Below are 20,852 nucleotides of genomic sequence, written 5' to 3' on the forward strand. Positions count from 1 at the left end.
TCCCTCTACTCTTAACTTTTTCCAGCTCTTTGATGTCTTTTTGTATTGCAGGACCCAGAATTGTACTCCATATTCTAGATGTGGTCTAACCAATGCTTTGTAGAGTGGCATAATTACATTTGAATCCCTAGTCTCCATGCCCCTTCTTATACCGGCTAGTATCCTGTTGGCCTTAGTTGTTGCTACATGACACTGAGCAATACATCCTAGTTTGTTGTCTCCCAGATCCTTTTCCAGTTCTGATTTACCCAATTCCACCCCGCTTAGATTATACCTAGCACACTGGTTATGTTCCCCAAGATGCATAACTTTGCATATATCAACACTGAACACCATTTTTTTTGCCCACTCTTTTAGCTTATCTAGTTCGCTCTAAAGCATGGAGACATTATTGATTGTTCTAATTACCCTGCCCAGTATTGTGTCATCAGCAAATATGGAACCTTTACTGTGTTATTCCAGCCCTGTATCATTGTGTTATTCCACCCTAAATAAAAGACGCCCTAGCACCAAACCCTGTGGCACTCCTCTTTGTACTGGTATCCACCCTGATACTGCACCGTTTACAACCACGCCTTTTTCTCTATTCAGCAGCCAGTTTCCTACCCATCTACAAATTTTTGCCCATAGTCCCAAATCCTCCATTTTATATGTCAACCTCTTATGCGGCACAGTATCAAAAGCCTTAGCAAAATCCAGGGAGACCACATCTACAGCATTTCCATTATCTACGTTGTTGTTGACTTCCTCATAAAAGCTTATTGAATTAATTTGGCAAAAGCAATTTTTAACAAACCCATGTTGGTTAATACTGATTAAACTATGCATTTCTAAATGTTTTGTATACCATCCCTTAAAATTCCCTCAATTGATGTTAAGCTCACAGGTCTATATTCGCCTTTTTCCTTTTTTGAATATTGGTACTACAGTTGGAGCCCATCTCAGCTTTGTTCCTTAGGTCGTAGCTCACCATGGCTTGCCATGGCTATCCTATTGTTCTCAGCAGCAATACAATACATATAAAATACAGTAGGGGATTAGCAGTGTAATCATACCACTCATATCACTCACTTAATCCTATAAAAGGGCTAAATCCTCCAGTCTTTAGGCACCTTACCAGATGAAAAGTAGTTATTGAAAATGTAATACAGAGGGTTTGCTAATTCCTACCTTAATTCCATTAGAACCCTGGGTGGACCCTTTACAGACCTGGGGATTTGTTTGTTTTGATTTTGCTGAGTCTCATTTTTATCTCATCTGTAGTATATTCAATATTACATTCTAGTTGGCTTGTCCCATTTGTGGTTCCTGTATATATGTCATCTATTTGACTGTGCTGACCACTTGACCACGTCAACCATGTCAATGTCAACCGTATGGTGTTGAATTACCACAATGACTGTCCTTAAGGTCATACTCTTTGGCTCTCATCCTCTAATCAGGTATGATCACCTGCTTTACCTGCTTGTGTATTTGCATAATTGACATAGAGGACAATAACCACTAAACTTATTTGCTCATGGGGGGAGGGGGGGTCACGTGGGTCCCGCGAATCGCGGGAGGGGGGATCGCGGGGGTCCCGCGAATCGCGGGGGGGTCGCGGGGGTGCCTCGAATCGCAGGAGGTGGGTCGTGGGTGTCCAGGGGGGGGGGGGTTGCTGGCAGAGGGGGGGGGGGTGCGGGAGTAATGGTGGCTATGGAGTAATGGTGGATGGTGGGCGTGTACTGTAGCCCTGGCTGGGCGGGTGGAGGTGCTGTGGGGGTGCTGTGAATTGTGGGAGGGGTGTGTGAATCGCGGGGGGTGTGTCACGGGTGTCGCGAATCGCGGGAGGGGTGCCGGAGGTGCTGTGGGGTTCCGGGAATCATGGGAGGGGGTCCGCAAATCGCAGGAGGGGGTGCCTTGAAACGCGGGAGGGGGTCCGCAAATTCCTGGGGGGGGGGGGGGCGAATCGGGGGAGGGGGGGCGCGGGGGGCTAGAATTGCAGGAGGGGGGTGCCGTGAATTGCGGGAGGGGGCGGGGGTTTCCAAATCGTGGGAGGGGGCGCAGCAAATCACGGGAGGGGGCGCGGTGGTGCCGTGAATCGCGGGGGTGCCACGAATCGCGGGGAGGTCTCGTGGGGCCACAAATCACAGGAGGGGGTCCGCGGGGGTGCCATGAATAGCGGGAGGGGGCGCGAATCGCGGGAGGGTGCTTGGGTCCGCAAATCATGGGAGGGGGGCGCCGTGAATCGCTGGAGGGGGGTAGCGGGGGTCCCGTGAATCGCGGGAGGGGGGGGGGTCGCGAAGGTCCCACGAATGGGGGGAGGGGGGGTCGCGGGGGTCCCGCGGATGGGGGGAGGGGGGGTCACGTGGGTCCCGCGAATCGCGGGAGGGGGGATCGCGGGGGTCCCACGAATCGCGGGGGGGTCACGGGGGTGCCTCGAATCGCAGGAGGTGGGTCGTGGGTGTCCAGGGGGGGGTTGCTGGCAGAGGGGGGGGGTGCGGGAGTAATGGTGGATGGTGGCTATGGAGTAATGGTGGATGGTGGGCGAGTACTGTAGCCCTGGCTGGGCGGGTGGAGGTGATGTCAAGGGGGTGGGATGTGTAGAACGTTATACACATAGAACACTTTTCCCTGTGGGGGCGGGTTTGTGTATCCTGCTGGGCGGGAACGTTAGCTACACAGGGGGTGAGGGAACTGGTCCTATCTTAGTGAACTCCATTCCCCTCTTTTATTTAATTTATTTTTGCCCATGTCACTTATATGTTTTAATATCCTACATTTAGGTGGGTGGGTTTAATTAAGTTATATTTCTGCTGCTCTACTGATCCTTCTGTGTAATAAAAAAAAGTGAAATTATTTTTTCATATTAAGATTACGGGTGAAATGTAATAGGATGAGAGATTCAGAAAGTGAGAGATTTGGTAAGAAAGCACCAGGTTTTTTTTAAAGCGGCAATCATTTACACTGCAAAACCAATTTGATTTTGCAGAGTAAATGATTTCGCTTTAAAGAAAACTGGAGATTTCTTACCAAATCTCTCACTTTGTTAATCTCTAATATTTAATTTCACCCTAGACGTTTATTGCCCCATTCAGTCCATATGCGTCTTGTCCTCTTTTATGTAGAATAGGTGTGATGGGAGGGGTCAATTAGACTGGTGTAGGTTAGTTAGGGTGAAGTCACTACTATATATCCTATTGTTGGTGGGGGAGTCCTGAAGGCCCTAAATACAAACCACTAGTTTGCTACTTCCTTTTGGTCCATACGGCCTTTATCCTTTCTTTGGGTGGTTGGGGAGCGTAGGTTATTTTAGTTGCTATAGTTTAGGGGAGTTATGGGGATGCAGGTAGGCCTAGGTTGGGGCAAGGTTATACAGAGTGGGGGGCTGGGATTTTGAATTGTTAGGTTTAGTGTGGAATTGGGTATAGTGGGGAGGGAGATGTGATATTGTCCTGTACAAACAGGCCAGGAACTCCCTAACATGGGAAATCAAGCTGGCAAAAAAAAGATTCTCAGACAAGCTGGCGAACAACCTGTCAACCAACGACCCCACATCAGCTTGGAGAGGCATGCAAGCTATAACCAACTACAAGATCTCTCGAACCCCCTCCACCATGCACCAGAAACTAGTGAACGAGCTGAACGATTTCTACTGCAGGTTCGAGAAGGAAGCTACCTGCATCAGTCCTACCCCTGACCGGGGCAAAACGGCTTGCCCACCCTCCTTCCAAAACTGCCACCCCTAGACTCTCCAGGTGGACCAAACAGAGGTAGAAGGAATGTTCAAGAGGGTCAACCCTAGGAAAGCCGGAGGCCCAGACCGAGTGTCTCCATCTGCCCTCAAGACCTGTGCAACACAGCTCGCCCCTATATTTACCAGGATTTTCAACACTTCACTAGAAATGTGCAAGGTCCCCACCTGCTTCAAAGGCTCAATTATCGTCCCGGTTCCCAAGAGCTCAACTGCGAAAGACCTCAATGACTACAGGCCGATTGCACTAACATCGGTGGTCATGAAAGTGCTTGAATGTAAGGTGCTGAACCACCTGAGAGTTGTTACAAATGCTCACCTCGACCCCCTGCAGTTTGCCTACCGAGCAAACAGAAGTGTCGAGGATGCAGTCCACCTAGGGCTGCACCACATTCTACAGCACCTGGACAGTCCAGGCACCTATGCAAGGATACTATTTGTTGATTTCAGCTCGGCATTCAACACTATCATCCCTCACATCCTGGAGCCAAAACTCAGTTCACTAGGAGTCCCAGAACCTGCATGCTCCTGGATCACTGACTTCCTGACTGAAAGGAAACAGGCGGTGAAAGCAGGCACATTCATGTCAAACACATGCACAATTAGCACCGGTGCCCCTCAAGGATGTGTCCTCTCCCCCCTGCTCTTTTCCCTCTACACAAACGACTGCACCTCAGCAGAACAGTAAGTAGAAATTATAAAATTTGCAGATGACACAACGGTTATCGGCCTAATTATGGATGGAAACGAGTCGGCATACAGACGGGAGGTGGATCGGCTAACTAAATGGTGTAGCGGAAACAACCTTGACCTCAACCCCCTCAAAACGGTGGAGATGGTGGTGGACTTCAGAAGGAAACCAAATGCCATGCACCCACTCATAATATCTGACAGAGTAGTGTAGAGGGTCGACTCCTTCAAATTCCTAGGAACAAAGATTTCCTGCGACCACAAATGGGGTCCCAACATCATTACAACTGTCAAGAAGGCTCAGCAGCGGCTGTTCTTCCTGAGGCAAATCAAGAAATTCAACATCCCACAGGAGCTGCTGCTCATCTTCTACACTGCCATAGTAGAGTCTGTCCTCTGCTCCTTGATCACAATCTGGTTCGGAGCAGCAAACGAGAATGACAGACGAAGGTTGCAAAGAGTGGTGAGGATGGCAGAAAAGATCATTGGGGAGGAGCTCCCCACTGTCCAAGAACTATACCTAGCAAGGGTCAATAAGCTTGCAGGAAAGATCTTGGCGGACAAGCTACACCCTGGCCACAACCTGTTTGAACCCCTTCCGTCAGGCAGACGTTTTAGGTCCATCCCAGCAAAGACGACAAGAACTACAGAAGGCTTCTTCCCAATAGCTGTCCACCAACTAAACCGTATTGAACATACCAAATACTAAATACTAACTCGAACTGTTCTAGATATATGTGAAATGTATGTGATGTATGTTTATGCTCTCTTCCCACCCCCTTTGTGTTCCCTGATTGATGCTGCACTGTTACCACAAAAAATTCCAAGCATACGCAAGTATACCTGGCCAATAAAGATGATTCTGATTCTGAGATAAAGGGGTAGTATATTTGGCTTAGTATGGAGCTTCTGGTGTATGAAAATGTACTGTTTACCTCTCCCTGTGGGGTTAAAGTATACTTCAAAGTGATAATATTCTAAAAAAAATTCTACTGTTTTAAAATGCCGCCGTCGGGCAATTGTGTTTCTCTTATATTGACAAAGGGAGTCGATACATTTTCTTTTACCCTATATTCCAATTATTGCTTGATTCTACCTGTTCTCATTTTGTCCCTGTCAGGGCTTTATTGTTTGTTTAGAATTTATTTTATTTTCTGTTTGTAAAACTCAATGAAAATTACTCAATTAAAAAAAAAAAAACATAAATAAGAAATGTAATATTCAGAATGAAGATAATTGACAGATTTTATTCATCTGTGGTTTTAATACAAATGGTGGACACGTCGGAAGGAACCAATTCTGGGGTTGGTGGCTCCCCAATCGGTGTATCTCCGGAACTCCCCTGATCTCAGGTAATACTGACGTCCACGGTAGTTGGGCTCCTCATAGAACATCCAGTATCCATCTTGTACATTGGCAGAGTGGATGTCTTGGTAGCGGAACCTCTCATAGACATTGGGACAGTCTTCAGTGAACTCCATCATCTGACCTCGGAAGTCTTCTTTCTCATAGATCCTGATTCTGAATGAGCCCTGGTGCTAGATTAAAAAATGTATCATCAAATTAAAATATTTCCTACCATTGGAAAGCACAATACAGTAAGTTAACCATAAACTTCAGGTTTATTCAATATTTTATTCAAAGATCCACTTCTATTTCCAGCATTATATGGAGAAGTCTACATTTCACGGAACACAATTTGTTAATTGTACATGAATATTTTTAATTACCTGTGGGCTCAGACGACAGGACTTAATGGAGTCATTGTACCCCAGCCACTGCTGGAAGTCGGGGTACTCCCCTCTATGCAGGAAGTACTGGTGCCCCCTGTAGTTGGGATGCTCATACAGGATCCAGTTTCCACTCTCTACACGGATGGAGTTACAGCGCCTGAAATATGAGGACATGTCTGGGCATTCGGAGTTACACTCATAGGAGCGGCCCTGGAAGTTTCTGTCCTCGTAGAAGATGATCTATGGGAAGAAATACAGTGGTGTCATTTAATCATTTCTAAAGTCATTGTGTTAGCAGCAGATAATTCCAAAAACTCCACAGATATGCTGATGTTTATAAATATGTATTTATTCTTCTATATATTGTATTTTTAAAGATAATGGGTGAGATTTAATAGGATGAGAGATTCAGAAAGTGAGTGATTTGGTAAGAAATCTCGTTTTTTTAAAAACGATTGCCGCTTTAAAAAAAACTGGAGATTTCTTACCAAATCTCTCACTTTGTGAATCTCTCATATTTAATTTCCCCAAGACATTTATTGCCCCATTCAGTCCATATGCGTATTATCCTCTTTTATGTAGAATAGGTGTGATGGGATAAGTCAAATAGACTGGTATAGGTTAGTTAGGGTGAAGTCACTACTATATATCCTATTGTTGGTGGGAGAGTCCTGAAGGCCCTAACTACAAACCACTAGTTTGCTACCTCCTTTTGGTCCATACGGTCTTTATCCTTTCTTTGGGTGGTTGGGGAGCATAGGTTATTTTAGTTGCTATAGTTTATGGGAGTTACGGGGATCCCAGTATGCCTAGGTTGGGGTAAGGTTATACAGAGTGGGGGGCTGGGATTTTGAATTGTTAGGTTCTCACTTTCTGAATCTCTCATCCTATTAAATCTCAACCTATATGTCAAAAACAAAACAATAAATAAACTCAAAAACAAATGCAGTGCAATAAATTTTACTGTATCAGATACTCGCTTACCCATTATCTTATACTTAATGACTTTTTTAGTCTCCTGTCCATGAGAAATCTAGAGAGAGGGGCCCATGTCAACCACTTTGGGGCAAAGTTGAATGACTCATAATTAGGCCTCACCGCCAACACAGGGAAATACCCAAAATGCACAGATCTCTGGCATAGGGGCAGTGATTCCACCAAGGGCCGCTGTAAGGGTTTTTGCACACTAGGCAAAACTTCAGTTTACTGCTCCAAACACCACCCACACACCAATACCCAATTTACAAAATCTCAGGTCGAGGTTCCATCTTAGAAGTCCAACACCTGCCGTTTGCATTAAGTTAAAAAAGGAGTCTTGGAGTTGGATTTGCTCAGAAAAGCCTTATATTGGCTGTACTAGCCTATCTTGCCATTTCCAAAGGTTAAACTCAGCACCCCCTGAGTCTAACCATCAGAAGTGACATGGTAGGCTGGATAGGTACGGAGAATCTTGATCTTCGAGGCAGCTGCCTAATGTTGCCTAATGGTAAAACCCGCCCTGGATTCCCGTAATGAAGCCCTATACATTTTCCTTAGCTCTATGATTGCTGGTGATTATCACACCATCCTGCCCGCTACATTAGGAAATGGGCAGGATGCCGGAACTGTAATCAACATTCGGGAGGGAAGGCAAGTATGCATTAGATGTACAAAACATTGATTCTCTTTCCTCTAGTCCTTATATCGAACACGAAAGTTTGTTTTTATATGTAAATCAAAATGTTTATATTAGACTCACCTTTCCCATGTTGTAGATTCGAATGTGTCCAAACCCACAGTGTACTGGGGACAGGGGAATGGGAGGCTTATATACAACCTGAGCTGAATGCGTTGTAAGCAAAGTGTTGAGCTGTTTTATCCTCTTTATGTAAAATATGTGTGTCTGTGTGTGTGTGTGTGTGTGTCTGGTGTGTGTGTCTGTTCGTCTGTGTGACTATTGTTCATGTACTTTCCATGACACATTCATTTTTCCCAGAGCATTGATCAGAAAACAATACATCAGGTTTTGCAGTGTATGTGAGGCCTCCATTGTCAGGTTGTATGAACAGAGCGTCAGCATTATCTGTGAGACTGAGTGACCGTCACATGAACCATCTCTCATCATAACGTCATGGGTACAACCTGATCATCTAATCAGAGACATGTGGTGGGTAAATTATGGAAATGTTAAAATTTTTTAAAAATAAAGTAATCTCAACCTTTTCGTGTGTCAACCATTGCCATGTTGATCAGCTGGACCTTTTGACAATGTCTACCATATGAAACTGTTGACCTATCGACTGCATACTGTCCCAACATCGGGTGTAAGATGCGGGGAAGGTGATAACATGGTCAAACACTGAGGTGCATAGTGTGATCAGATGTATACATCTAATGAGTGTATCAGCAGTGGAAACTCATCACCAACTTGTTGGAGTGTACAGCAATAACTTCAGGCCATGGCGCACTCTCTGTATTGGACATATTTGGCTGGTCAGATCGCTGCTCAACTAGAACTTATTTCCTGCCATTACAAAGGCCATGCACCAGACCCAAAACTATTCCCGTCACTTAATGTTAGCTATGTACACCTCAACAAGTTGCCGGTGAATTTCAGCTGCTGATGAAATCTAATGCACCATCATACACCTGATGTTGGGACAGTATGTGGATGTGAGGTGCAGTGTAATGGCCTTGACGGGAAGCGGCGGTCTACCAGCTCTGGCGGGGATATAATGAGAGGTTTTTACTTATTGAACGACCCTTGTCTCTAGCTGTATCAATAAACAAAGAGTTTTTTTCTGTGCACAGAGAGAAAGGGGCAAGGACATACATCAGAGGTTGATACCATTAGTTATCAACCCATGATGAGCTTATAAGAGCACCTGGAGTTGGAGCTGCTCAGCGAGGCCTTCTGGTGGCTGTATCATGCCATTGGCCATACTGGAATTTGCCTAGAAGAGCTAATGACCAGCTTGCCCCTTTCTAAAACATAAGTACATCAAAACATAACCATTGAGGCATCATTAAAAATATGAAGTATTATCAAGTATAAAACCAGTTTCAAAGATATTCCCAACTATGGGCCCACAGTACAAATGCCATTTTGTGACATCACATTTCTATTTCTATTTAAAATCAAATAATTGATACAAGATTTGTATGGTGGAAAATCGTATTAATTAGTGGTCCCTGGATTTTTTTTATTTGTAATCCACAAATGGACTTGATATTTACACATTCTCAAAGCTGATGAACTTGTTATTTACACATCCTCGAAGTTGTTGGAGTTGTTATTTACACATCCTCAAAGCTGATGGACTTGTTATTTACACATCCTCAAAGATGGTAGCAAACAGTCCTTTGTCTGCACGTCAGTAGGATCAGTTTCACACTGTGCAGTTGTCCTCACCATGGGAAAGGGATTTTCTTATTGCATTTTTATCAATCCGATAACAAGATTACATACACAAAAGTAAAGATACCTAAGATTCATCTCACTGTCGTTATAAATGTTTAGTATTAATAGTATCAAATTTTGGCAATTTAAGTAGGATAGACATAGATTCAGGCTGAGCATCTCAAGAGGCTATTCCAAAATCTACAAGGGAACTTCATCCACCCAACCTTCCCAATACTCCATGGATATTCCCGCACATTGGGCATTTCCCCACTGTCCCATTTGTAAGATGCAATATCCTGTAGGGATGAATGGTTTTGGGTGGGTAAGCTGGGTGTTTATTACACAGTGTCTAGATAGACAGTCCATAGGTAGACCCAAAAGGTCAACAAGCAATATGATGAAAGGCTCAAAATGTGAACAGAAAAAAGCTAGACATATGGAAAGGTCTGTCAGCAACGGGGCAATCTGTGTTCCCAGATGTAAACTTGGTGGGCCAGTGTAGGGCACTTAAAACAGGAAACGAAGAGGCTTGATGAATGTGGAGAACATATACTGGAATATGTGGTCGGTGAAGAAAGGGGCACCGCTGGGACTGGATAAAGGTAAGTATCAAATATACATATGATGTATCCTCCACCGGTGCTCCAATAGTGAGTAGCACCATACACAAGGTTCTCAAACAACAGGAAGTTAGGCTGTGGGAGGTCTAAGGCTGTGGGACGTTTAGGTGCTGTAGGGGGAGATGGGCTGCAGGAGGGCTCAGTTATGCAGAAGGGCTTGGTTAGGATGTGGGAGGGAGGTGGTGGTGGTGGGGGGGTGTTGCGAGGGAAAACTGTTGGGATGAACCACTGATAATATGACAAAATGGATGTTCTATCTGTACATGAATGTTGTTGTACAGTAGGTTTCAGCACATGCTTCACTTGCCATGCTACTGTTCCCAATCACAATTTACGTGGATAATGGAAAAAAATTCAAAGATAAAAAATTATGTTGAACATATATTTTTACATAGTTACATAGTATTTAAGGCTGAATGAAGACATGCGTTCATTGAGTTCAACCTTTGAGTTGAGTGTATGATCTATTTTCTACATCCATTTATATAATCCGTGTATTCTAATTTCTTTTTTAGACAGATTATGATTGGTATTTGTACCCCTGGATGTCTTTGCCCAATCAATGATTGTCAAACCTTATTTTAAATGTATTTATTGTGTCTGCCGACACCACCTCACCATCTACCGACACCACCACTTCAGGAAGAGAGTTCTTCAATTAGTTGCCCTGACTGTAAAAAAGTTTTTTCTCGTAAGGGTACGAAATCTTCTTCCCTCTAGTCTAAAAGTATGCCCACGTGTCCTAGTTTCTTTCCTCAAAGAACAAAGGGTGCCTGGCCGCTCCATATACTGACCCCTGATATATTTGTACAAGTTAAGCCTGTCTCCCCTTACACGTCTCTTTTCCAGCATAAACAATCCCAATTTGTCCAATCTGTCTCCATAACATAATTTCTCCAACCCTTTTATTACGTTTGTTGCTCTTCTGTGGACTTTTTCCAGTTCTCTGATGTCCTTTTTGTATTGCAGGGCCCAGAATTGTACTCCATATTCTAGATGCGGTCTGACCAATGCTTCATACAGAGCCATAATTACATTTGTATCCCTAGTTTCCATGCCCCTTCTTATACAGGCTAGTATCCTGTTGGCCTTATTTGCTGCTACATGACACTGAGCAATACACCCCAATTTGTTGACAAACTTTTGACTCCTAGATCCTTTTCCAGTTCAGTTATACCCAATTCCACCCCAATTATAACTAGGACATTGGTTCTGTCTCCCAAGATGCATAACCTTGCATTTATCAACATTAAACCATATTTTCCAATTTTTTTGCCCATTCTTGTAGTTTATTTTGATTGCTCTGAAGCATGGAGACATCCTTGATTGTTCTATGCACCGCTCAGTTTGTGTCATCAGCAAAGATGGAAATGTTCCTGAGTAAATCCACCTCAATATCATTAATGAATATGGTAAATAAAAGGGGCCCTAGCACCGACCCCTGTGGCTTTCCCCTTAGTTAATGGTATCCAACCCAATACTGCACCATTCACAACCACTCTCTGTTCTCTATTCTGCAGCCAGTTTCCTACCCATTTACAAATGTTTAACCCTAGTCACAAATCCTCCACTTTATTTATCAACCTCTTATGTGGCAAAGTATCAAAAGCCTTAGCGAAATCCAGGAAGACCAGGTCTACAGCGTTTCCACTGTCTAGGCTGTTGCTGACTTCCTCATAAAAGCTTATTAAATTAGTTTGGCACGAGTGATCTTTACAAACCCTAGTAGTTTAATACTGATTATACTATACATCTCTAAATGATTTTGGATACCATCCCTTAAAATCCCTTCAAATAACTTACCCACTATTGATGCTAAGCTAACGGGTCTATATTTGCTGGGTCATCCCCTTTTGGCTTTTATGAATGTTGGTACTACCTCTGCTATCCTCCAGTCTTTAGGCACTTTACCAGATGAAAAGGAGTTATCGAAAATTTAGTACAGAGGACTGGCTAATTCCTCCCTTAATTCCATTAGAACACTAGGATGGATCCCATCTGGTCCTGGGGATTGGATTGTTTTGCTGAGTCTCATTTTTATTTCTTTAGTATATTCAATATTACATTCTAGTTGGCTTGTCCCATTTGTAATACCTGTACACATGTCCTCCATTTGACTGTGCTGACTACTTGACCACGTCAATCATGTCAATGTCAACCATATGGTATTGAATTACTACATTTGCTGTCCTTAAGGTCAGAAGAGAGTGCTGCAAAATATGTTGGTGCTTCATCTGGTCTCTGCAGCCTTCCCTGGTGGAAGACTCAAGGAGAAGAAAGCAGATGCTACCAGACCATAGCTTCCGGAGCCAGTGCAGGAATTAGCCGGGAGTACCTCTGCATGTTCACAACACCTTCGGCTCTCATCCTCTAACCGGATATGGTCACCTGCCTTTCCTGCTTGCGGATTTGCATAATTGACTTAAAGGACAAGAACCAGTACATTTTTTTACCAATTTAATTTTACTGTATTTATTAATTCATGTTTGTATCCATGCGACACGTCTTTATATGTCATTACAATACCCAAATACTTTATGAAGCACCCACTGTAAGAATTGCTTCTTTAAAGTTTCTCTTCAGCACCAGTCAGCGCCATGAGGGGTTCCTCTTTTTTTAGTGTTATATTGACTGTTCCCCTATTCAGTGTCACCCTATCGACCCAACAGTGTCATTCATTTATTTTAAACCGAGACTTAATATTTCATGAAGAATTCCTTTTTGTTATACAATCACAGACCCCAATGTGAACCCTACTGGTGCTACATGCAAAATAGTGTTGCTGACACATAGATGTTAACATGTGTTAACTGTCCTAATGTCTAAATGATGGAAACAAGACTAAACACACATAGACATAGACACACTGTAGTCACTAGTTTGGGTGGAGAGTTAGGCTGACATGACACTTACAGATTTAAATAAAACACAAAAATAAGAAATTAGATATTCAGAATGAAGATAATTAACTGATTTATTTTTCTCTTGTTTTAATACATATGGTGGACACGTCGGAAGGAACCAATTCTGGGGTTGGTGGCCCCCCAATCGGTGTATCTCCGGAACTCCCCTGATCTCAAGTAGTACTGACGTCCCCGGTAGTTGGGCTCCTCATAGAACATCCAGTATCCATCTTGTACATTGGCAGAGTGGATGTCTTGGTAGCGGAACCTCTCATAGACATTGGGACAGTCTTCTGTGAACTCCATCATCTGACCTCGGAAGTCTTCTTTCTCATAGATCCTGATTCTGAATGAGCCGTGGTGCTAGATAAAAAATGTATGATCAAATTACAATATTTTCCTACCATTCCATATTGTATGCAAAGACCGACTTCTATTTCAAGTATTATATGGAGAAGTCTACATTTCAGGGAACACAATTTGTTAATTTTATTTTAATATTTATTATTACCTGTGGGCTCAGACGACAGGACTTAATGGAGTCATTGTACCCAAGCCACTGCTGGAAGTCGGGGTACTCCCCTCTATGCAGGAAGTACTGGTGTCCCCTGTAGTTGGGGTGCTCATACAGAATCCAGTTTCCACTCTCCACACGGATGGAGTTACAGCGCCTGAAGTATGAGGACATGTCCGAGCACTCGGAGTTACACTCATAGGAGCGGCCCTGGAAGTTCCTGTCCTCGTAGAAGATGATCTATGGGAAGAAATACAGTGGTGTCATTTAGTAATTTCTAAAATAAATTCCACAGTCATGCTGATGTTTATACATATTTATTTATTCTTCTATATATTGCATTTTTAAACTTTATATGACAAAAACAAACCAATAAAAAAACAGCTGTCACCGGGAAGGGGGGGGGTGGGGGTGTCACCTCCCTGTACTCACACCACCCCCTGCTAGTCGCCATTTCTGCCAATATGCACCTTTACTGTATCAGATACTCTCTTACCCTTTATCTTTTACATAATTACTTTTTATTCTCCTATCCATTATCTGTCCAGAGAGAGGGGCCTAGGCAGACCACTTTGGTGGCAAAGCTAAATGGCCTCATAATTAGGCCTCACCGCCAACACAATGCAGCTGCAAGGGTTTTGGCACCCTAGGCAAAACTTCATCTTACTGCTCCAACCACCATCGACACACCAATACCCACTTTATAGAATCTCAGGTGGTGGTGGCATCTTATAAGTCCAACACCTGCCATTTGCATTATGTTCAAAGATGCCCCTCTAAGAGCTGGATTTGCTCAACGAGGTCTTTTGGTGGCTGAACCAGCCTATCATGCCATTTCTGATGGTTAGACTCAGAGGTGCCCCCAGATTCCTGATCTCCAAAGGAGCTGCATGAAGCTGTCTGATGGTAGAACCAGCCCTAGATTACCATAAATAATCCCTATACAGTTTCCACAGCTCTATGATTGCTGGGATTTATCACACCACCCTGCCTGCTACATTAGGAAATGTAAGGGGTCTACCCCATAATCATCAACTACCGGGAGGGAAAGCAAGTATGCGTTAGATATATATTATGCTCAATTTTCTCTTTCAAAATCTCATCACTATCATCTCTCATAATGTTATGGTTATTTATATTTGTTAACATGTACAAAACGCAGATTCTCTTTCCTCTAGTCCTTATATCGAACATGAAAGTTTGTTTTTTTATAATTGAATAAAATGTTTATATTAGACTCACCTTTCCCATGTTGTAGATTCAAATGTGTCCAAACCCACAGTGTACTGGGGACAGGGGAATGGGAGGCTTATATACAACCTGAGCTGAATGCGTTGTAAGCAAAGTATTGAGCTGTTTTATCCTCTTTATGTAAAAGATGTGTCTGTGTCTTTGTGTGTGTGTGTGTGTGAGTGTGTGTGTGTGTGTGTGTGACTATTGTCTGTGTGACTATTGTCTGTGTAGGTTCCATGACACATTCATTTTTCCGAAAGCATTGATCAGAAAACAATACATCAGGTTTTGCAGTGTATGTGAGGCCTCCATTGTTAGGTTGTATGAACAGAGCCTCGGCATTATCTGTGGGACTGAGTGACCGTCACATGGACCATCTCTCCAATAAACTTCCAGTAACTATACAGCATTAACCTTTATCTGAGTAGTGTAAGCTAGAGTATAACTCATTATTCTAATTTCCCACCAGCCCAGAGCAGGTAGAACTCATTGACCCTAAAGATTATGGTATTGATGATAACATGGTCAAACACTAAGGTGCATTGAGTGATCAGATGTAAACAACTAAAGGGTGTATTAGCAGCGGAAAGTCATCACCAATTTGTTGGGGGTGTAAAGTAATAACATCACGCCATGGCGCACTCTCTGTAGCGCACTCTCTGTTCGTCTCGCCAGTTTTCCTCTCAACATGAATGTCTTTCCTGCCATTACAAAGGCTGTGCACCAGAACCAAAACTTTTTTGTGACATGATTTAGTGATGTGCACCTCAAAAAGTTGGTGGTGAATTTCAGCTGCTGATGAAATCTGACGCACCTCTGTATTGGATCATGCTTCTGCCAGTCCCGCCATCCTACGCCTGATGTTGTGACAGTATACCTGATATGATGCGTAGTGTAATGGCCGTGAGGGGAAGCGGCGGTCTACCAGCCCTGGCAGGGATATAATGAGAAGTTTCTACTTATAGAACCACCCTTGTCTCTAGCTGTATCGATAATCAAAGGTTTTTTTATACACACAGGGAAAGGGGCAAGGTACACATTAGGGATTGATGTCATTAGTCATCAACCAATGATAAGAGCTGATAAGAGCACCTGGAGTTGGAGCTACTCAGCGAGGCCATCTGGTGGCGGTATCATGCCATTGGCCATACTGGAATTTGCCTAGAAGAGCCAATGACCTGCTTTCCCCTTTCTAAAACATAAGTACATCACAAAATATTTATTGAGGCATCATATTAAAAAATATGAAGTATTATGAATGATAAAACCAGTTTCAAAAACATTCACAACTATGGGCCCACCGTGCAAATGCCATTTTGTGACATCACATTCCTATTCAAAATCAAATCATTGATACAACATTTGTATGGTGGAAAATTGTATTAATTAGTAGTCCCTGGATTTTTTTTTATTTGCCATCCACAAAACGACTTACTCATAGATGGTGGAAAACAGTCCTTTGTCTGCACGTCAGTAGGATCAGTTTCACACTGTGCAGTTTCCTCACCATGGGAATGGTAATTTCTAATTGCATTTTTATCAATCTGATAACAATGTTTAAACACACACAAATAAAGTTACCTTAGATTCCTCTCACTGCATCATTACAAATATATAATGATAATAGTAGCTAACTTTGTCAATTTAAGTACGATAGACATTGAAGAGAATTATTTTAAATGTTCTTACAACCGACATACAAAAACATTCAGGCTTAGAATTTTCAAGAGGCTATTCCAAAATATACTAGCGATACAGTAAAAGTGTGGCACTTAACCCCTTCCCGACATTTGACGTATATATACGTCATGGCCGGGAAGTACTTCCCGACACATGACGTATATATACGTCATGACTTCAAACTGTCACTGCGTCTAGAGACGCAGTGACAGAGGGACGATGTCTGCTGTCCCTGACAGCAGACATGTCCCTGCATGCCCAGGGGGGGCTGCGATGCCGCCCCCCCGTCGGCGATCGCTGTGATTGGCTGTTCAGTGTGAACAGCCATTCACAGCGTTTTCTGTGTCACCGGCGAATAACGTTCGCCGGTGACACGGGATCGGAGGTGATTGGTGCTGTAAAGTACAGCACCAATCACCGCGGGGTGTAAGGGTGACACTGGTGTCACCCCACCTCACCCCGCCCGCCCCCAAAGGCCGTGATTGGTTTGTCGGACCGACGGACCAATCACAGCGATGGAGGGGGGTTTAAACTAACGGTGACTGCACTGCAGATGCCATTCCGGTCTGGAATAGCGTGCAGTGCGGTCACCGTGCCCAGCTGTCGCCATTTACTGACCAGAACCTTGCTAAATACTTACCTGATCACTGCCTGGATCTTGCTTCCTCTTGTGACATCCTGTGCTGTGTTGTGCTGTGTTGTGCTGCTGCGAGTTATTAGATAGAGAGATAGAGAGAGAGAGATAGAGAGAGATAGAGAGGCCTAGTGACAGAGAGTGCTATATTTTGTGCTGCTGCAGTGTAATAGAGTTATAGATAGAGAGATAGAGAGAGATAGAGATAGAGAGAGAGAGATAGAGAGAGATAGAGAGATAGTGACAGATTGTGCTATATATTTTTTATATAACTGACTGCTGCCCCCCCTTTTGTGCTGATCAGTATAAATTAACTGATCAGCAACTTTTTGGGGGCGCAGGGTTTTTTTTATATATATATATATACCTGTCAGTGCTGCTGCTGCAGTGTCATAGAATGATAGATAGTGAGAGATAGAGAGATAGAGAGATAGAGAGAGATAGTGACAGAGAGTGATAGAGACTGCTATATTTTGTGTCTGCTGCCCCCCTTTTGTGCACCCCCAGCAACTTTTTGGGGGTGCAGGGGTTATTTTTCATATATATATAACTGTCAGTGCTGCTGCTGCAGTGTCATAGAGTGATAGATAGTGAGAGATAGAGAGATAGAGAGAGATAGTGACAGAGAGTGATAGAGAGTGCTAAATTTTGTGTCTGCTGCCCCCGCCTTTTGTGCTGATCACTATATCTGAGGTGATCAGCAACTTTTTGGGGGTGCAGAGGTTGTTTTTTTTATATATATACCTGCCAGTTGCACTGTCAGTTGCACCAAAGGTTGTGCACCTGCTGCCCCTCACTGGTAATCAGTGTCGCATCACTGATCACCTTTTTTTTTTTTGTGGGTGCTGTGGGGTCTTTTTTTAATTTTTTTTTTACACACACTGTGATTTTGTGGGTGTCCTGTGGCCACTGTGCGCTGATCAGTGACATACATCACTGATCATCTTTTTCGGCACAGGGTTGATCTATTTTTTTTTTTTTTGATCAAATTCCTGTTGCCTTTGAGCGCTGTTCAGTGACGGACGTTACTGACCAACATCTGTGCTCAATTTTTGGCGCAGGACCTTTTTTTTTTTTTTAACCCCTTCAATTTTTTTTTTTTAACCCCTTCAATTTTTTTTTTTAAACCCCTTCAATTTTTTTTTTTTTGTATAAAGTCTTTTTTTTTTCTGCACTACATACACACTACACACTACATACCCCCCGGGTTGAAATAAAGTTTGTACCCCCCCTACACTATACACGTGTTGAAACATTTCACTACCAGTAACACAAAAATAAAAATGGCATCCCAAATGTCATCCCAAATGTCATCCCAAATGTCATCCCAGTCATCCAGAAGAATGTATTCAGCGGAGGAGGCATATGCCATGCTTGCCTCTGACTCTGACACAGCCAGTGATGCAAGCGGGGAATTTGAAGGATTCGTCTTAAGCTCCTCTTCCTCCTCTGGTGATGAGGGACCCCCTCAAAGACGCCCCCGTAGAGCAGCTGAGACCCACCCCCCAATAATTGATCTCGTATGGACCCCACCACCAGACAATTTTGAGCCCCAGGTTCCTGAGTTTTTGGCCATGCCAGGAATCCAATTTGATTCCACAGGTCTCAGAGAAATTGACTTTTTCAAATTATTTTTCACTGATGATTTTATAAATTTAATGGTGGACCAAACTAATTTATATGCCCAGCAGTTTATTGCTCAAAACCCCACGTCATCATTTGCTAGGTGGACCCCTGTAGATGCAGTAGAAATGATGACGTTTTGGGGTCTGGTGTTTCATATGGGCATAGTAAAAAAGCCAGAAATTAGGCAATATTGGAGTACAGATGTTCTGTACAGCACCCCATTTTACCGTATGGCCATGCCCCGGGCTCGATTTGAGACGATCCTTAAATTTTTGCATTACAACGATAATGCACAGTGCCCACCCAGAGATGATCCCACCTTTGACCGGCTATTCAAAGTCAGGCCGGTCATTGATCATTTCAGTGCCAAATTTGAAGAGATGTACATCCCAGATAAATTCATTTGCATAGACGAGTCCCTTATACATTTTAAAGGAAGGGTTAAATTCCACCAGTACCTTCCCAGTAAGAGGGCAAGGTATGGCATAAAAATGTATAAGCTGTGTGAAAGCACCTCAGGGTACACTCACAGGTTTAGGGTATATGAAGGGAAGGATTCAAGAATTGAACCGCCAGAATGCCCCCCCTCCCTCGTAGGTGTTAGTGGAAAAATTGTCTGGGATTTAGTGCACCCCTTCCTGGATAAAGGTTATCACCTCTATGTGGATAACTTTTACACTAGCATCCCCCTGTTTAAGGCCCTTGGTTCAAGAGGTACAGCAGCTTGCGGTACTGTGCGCAAGAACCAAAGAGGCCTCCCAAAAACGCACATTGCCCAAGTAATGAGAAGGGGTGAAAGCAGGGGAATATGCACCGAAAATATGTTGTTGGTCAAATATAAGGACAAGAGGGATGTCCTTATACTGACAACAATTCACGGAGACAGTACCACCTCCGTCCCTGTACGAGGTACCAGTACCCACACCTCAAAACCTAATTGTATCCTGGATTACAATAGGTACATGGGCGGAGTGGATCTTTCAGATCAGGTACTGAAGCCGTACAGTGCCCTGCGGAAAACAAAAATCTGGTACAAGAAGCTGGCCGTGTATATCATCCAGATGGCACTGTATAACGCTTACGTGCTATTCCGTTCTACCGGCCAGAGGGGGACATTTATGCACTTTCAAGAGGAAGTCATAAAGGGCCTAGTATTTGGGAACCAGCAGGCAGAGGGCCCCAGTACTTCTAGTACTGGCCCCCGTATTGTACCAGGGCAGCATTTTCCGAACGAAATCCCCTCCACTGCAAGAAAGGGCAGGACACAAAAAAGGTGCAAAGTTTGCTATAAAAAGGGAATAAGAAAGGAAACTATTTTCCACTGTGAAACTTGCCCCGACAAACCCGGCCTATGTATAAAGGAGTGTTTTAAAATATACCACACATCTATGGATTATTAGGTTCATAATTTCACCGTGCTTCGGGGGTCTTGCTAATGCCACATAGCACCCACCAACATTCCACCAGAATCTGAGCTGCAAAATCCAAAAATCACTCCTTCCCTTCTGATTCCTGCCATGCACCCAACTGGTATTTTTTGGTCACATATGAGGCATTGCCATACTCGGGAGAAATTGGGGCACAGATTTTGGGGTGCTTTTTCTCCTTCATACCTTATGAAAATGAAAAATTTTGAGCCAGAACTGCATTTTTGTGTAAAAAAATGTAATTTTTCATTTTCACTGCCCAGTTGTACCACAATTGGTGAAACCCCTGGGGGTTTGAAATGTACACTATACCCCTAGATGAATTCCCTGAGGGGTGTAGTTTGCAAAATGGGGTCACTTGTGGGGGGGTTCCACTGTATTGGTGCTTTGGGGGTCTTGCTAATGCGACATAGCACCCACCAACATTCCACCACCAAAAATCACTCCTTCCCTTCTGAGTCCTGCCATGCACCCAACTGGTATTTTTTGGTCACATATGAGGCATTGCCATACTCGGGAGAAATTGGGGCACAGATTTTGGGGTGCTTTTTCTCCTTCATACCTTATGAAAATGAAAAATTTTGAGCCAGAACTGCATTTTTGTGTAAAAAAATGTAATTTTTCATTTTCACTGCCCAGTTGTATCAAAATTGGTGAAACCCCTGGGGGTTTGAAAT

At 43.5% G+C, this 20,852-nt stretch overlaps 2 protein-coding genes across 4 annotated transcripts; both read right to left on the reverse strand.

Moving 5' to 3' along the window:
- Positions 1 to 5,685: 5,685 nt before the first annotated feature.
- Positions 5,686 to 7,903, reverse strand: LOC146019596 (gamma-crystallin-3-like). 2 transcript variants are annotated; one of them, XM_083152095.1, is made up of 3 exons: positions 7,895 to 7,903; positions 6,154 to 6,396; positions 5,686 to 5,961 (listed from the first exon to the last, which is right to left on the reverse strand). In XM_083152095.1, the coding sequence occupies exons 1-3, from the start codon at positions 7,901 to 7,903 to the stop codon at positions 5,686 to 5,688; spliced, it is 528 nt and encodes a 175-aa protein (XP_083008221.1). The 2 variants fall into 2 exon arrangements, with proteins under 2 accessions (XP_083008221.1, XP_083008220.1); XM_083152094.1 differs by having other exon boundaries at positions 5,686 to 5,955; positions 6,136 to 6,396.
- A 5,245-nt stretch (positions 7,904 to 13,148) lies between these two features.
- LOC146019597 (gamma-crystallin-3-like) lies at positions 13,149 to 14,826 on the reverse strand. 2 transcript variants are annotated; one of them, XM_083152096.1, is made up of 3 exons: positions 14,818 to 14,826; positions 13,573 to 13,815; positions 13,149 to 13,424 (listed from the first exon to the last, which is right to left on the reverse strand). In XM_083152096.1, exons 1-3 carry the CDS (start codon positions 14,824 to 14,826, stop codon positions 13,149 to 13,151), a joined length of 528 nt encoding a protein of 175 aa, XP_083008222.1. The 2 variants fall into 2 exon arrangements, with proteins under 2 accessions (XP_083008222.1, XP_083008223.1); XM_083152097.1 differs by having other exon boundaries at positions 13,149 to 13,418; positions 13,570 to 13,815.
- Between the last annotated feature and the right edge of the window lie 6,026 nt (positions 14,827 to 20,852).

Source organism: Crinia signifera, chromosome 7 (genome assembly GCF_055691185.1).
Source record: "Crinia signifera chromosome 7, ASM5569118v1, whole genome shotgun sequence".
NCBI lineage: Eukaryota > Metazoa > Chordata > Amphibia > Anura > Myobatrachidae > Crinia > Crinia signifera.

Bases quoted from the DNA above. Each gene is read 5' to 3' on its own strand.
- LOC146019597 (XM_083152096.1), bottom strand. The intron at 13,425-13,572 runs GTAATAATAAAT...TTTTTTATCTAG, and splicing joins CCTGTCGTCTGAGCCCACAG to CACCACGGCTCATTCAGAAT.
- LOC146019596 (XM_083152094.1), bottom strand. The intron at 5,956-6,135 runs GTACAATTAACA...ATCTAGCACCAG, and splicing joins AGGTAATTAAAAATATTCAT to GGCTCATTCAGAATCAGGAT.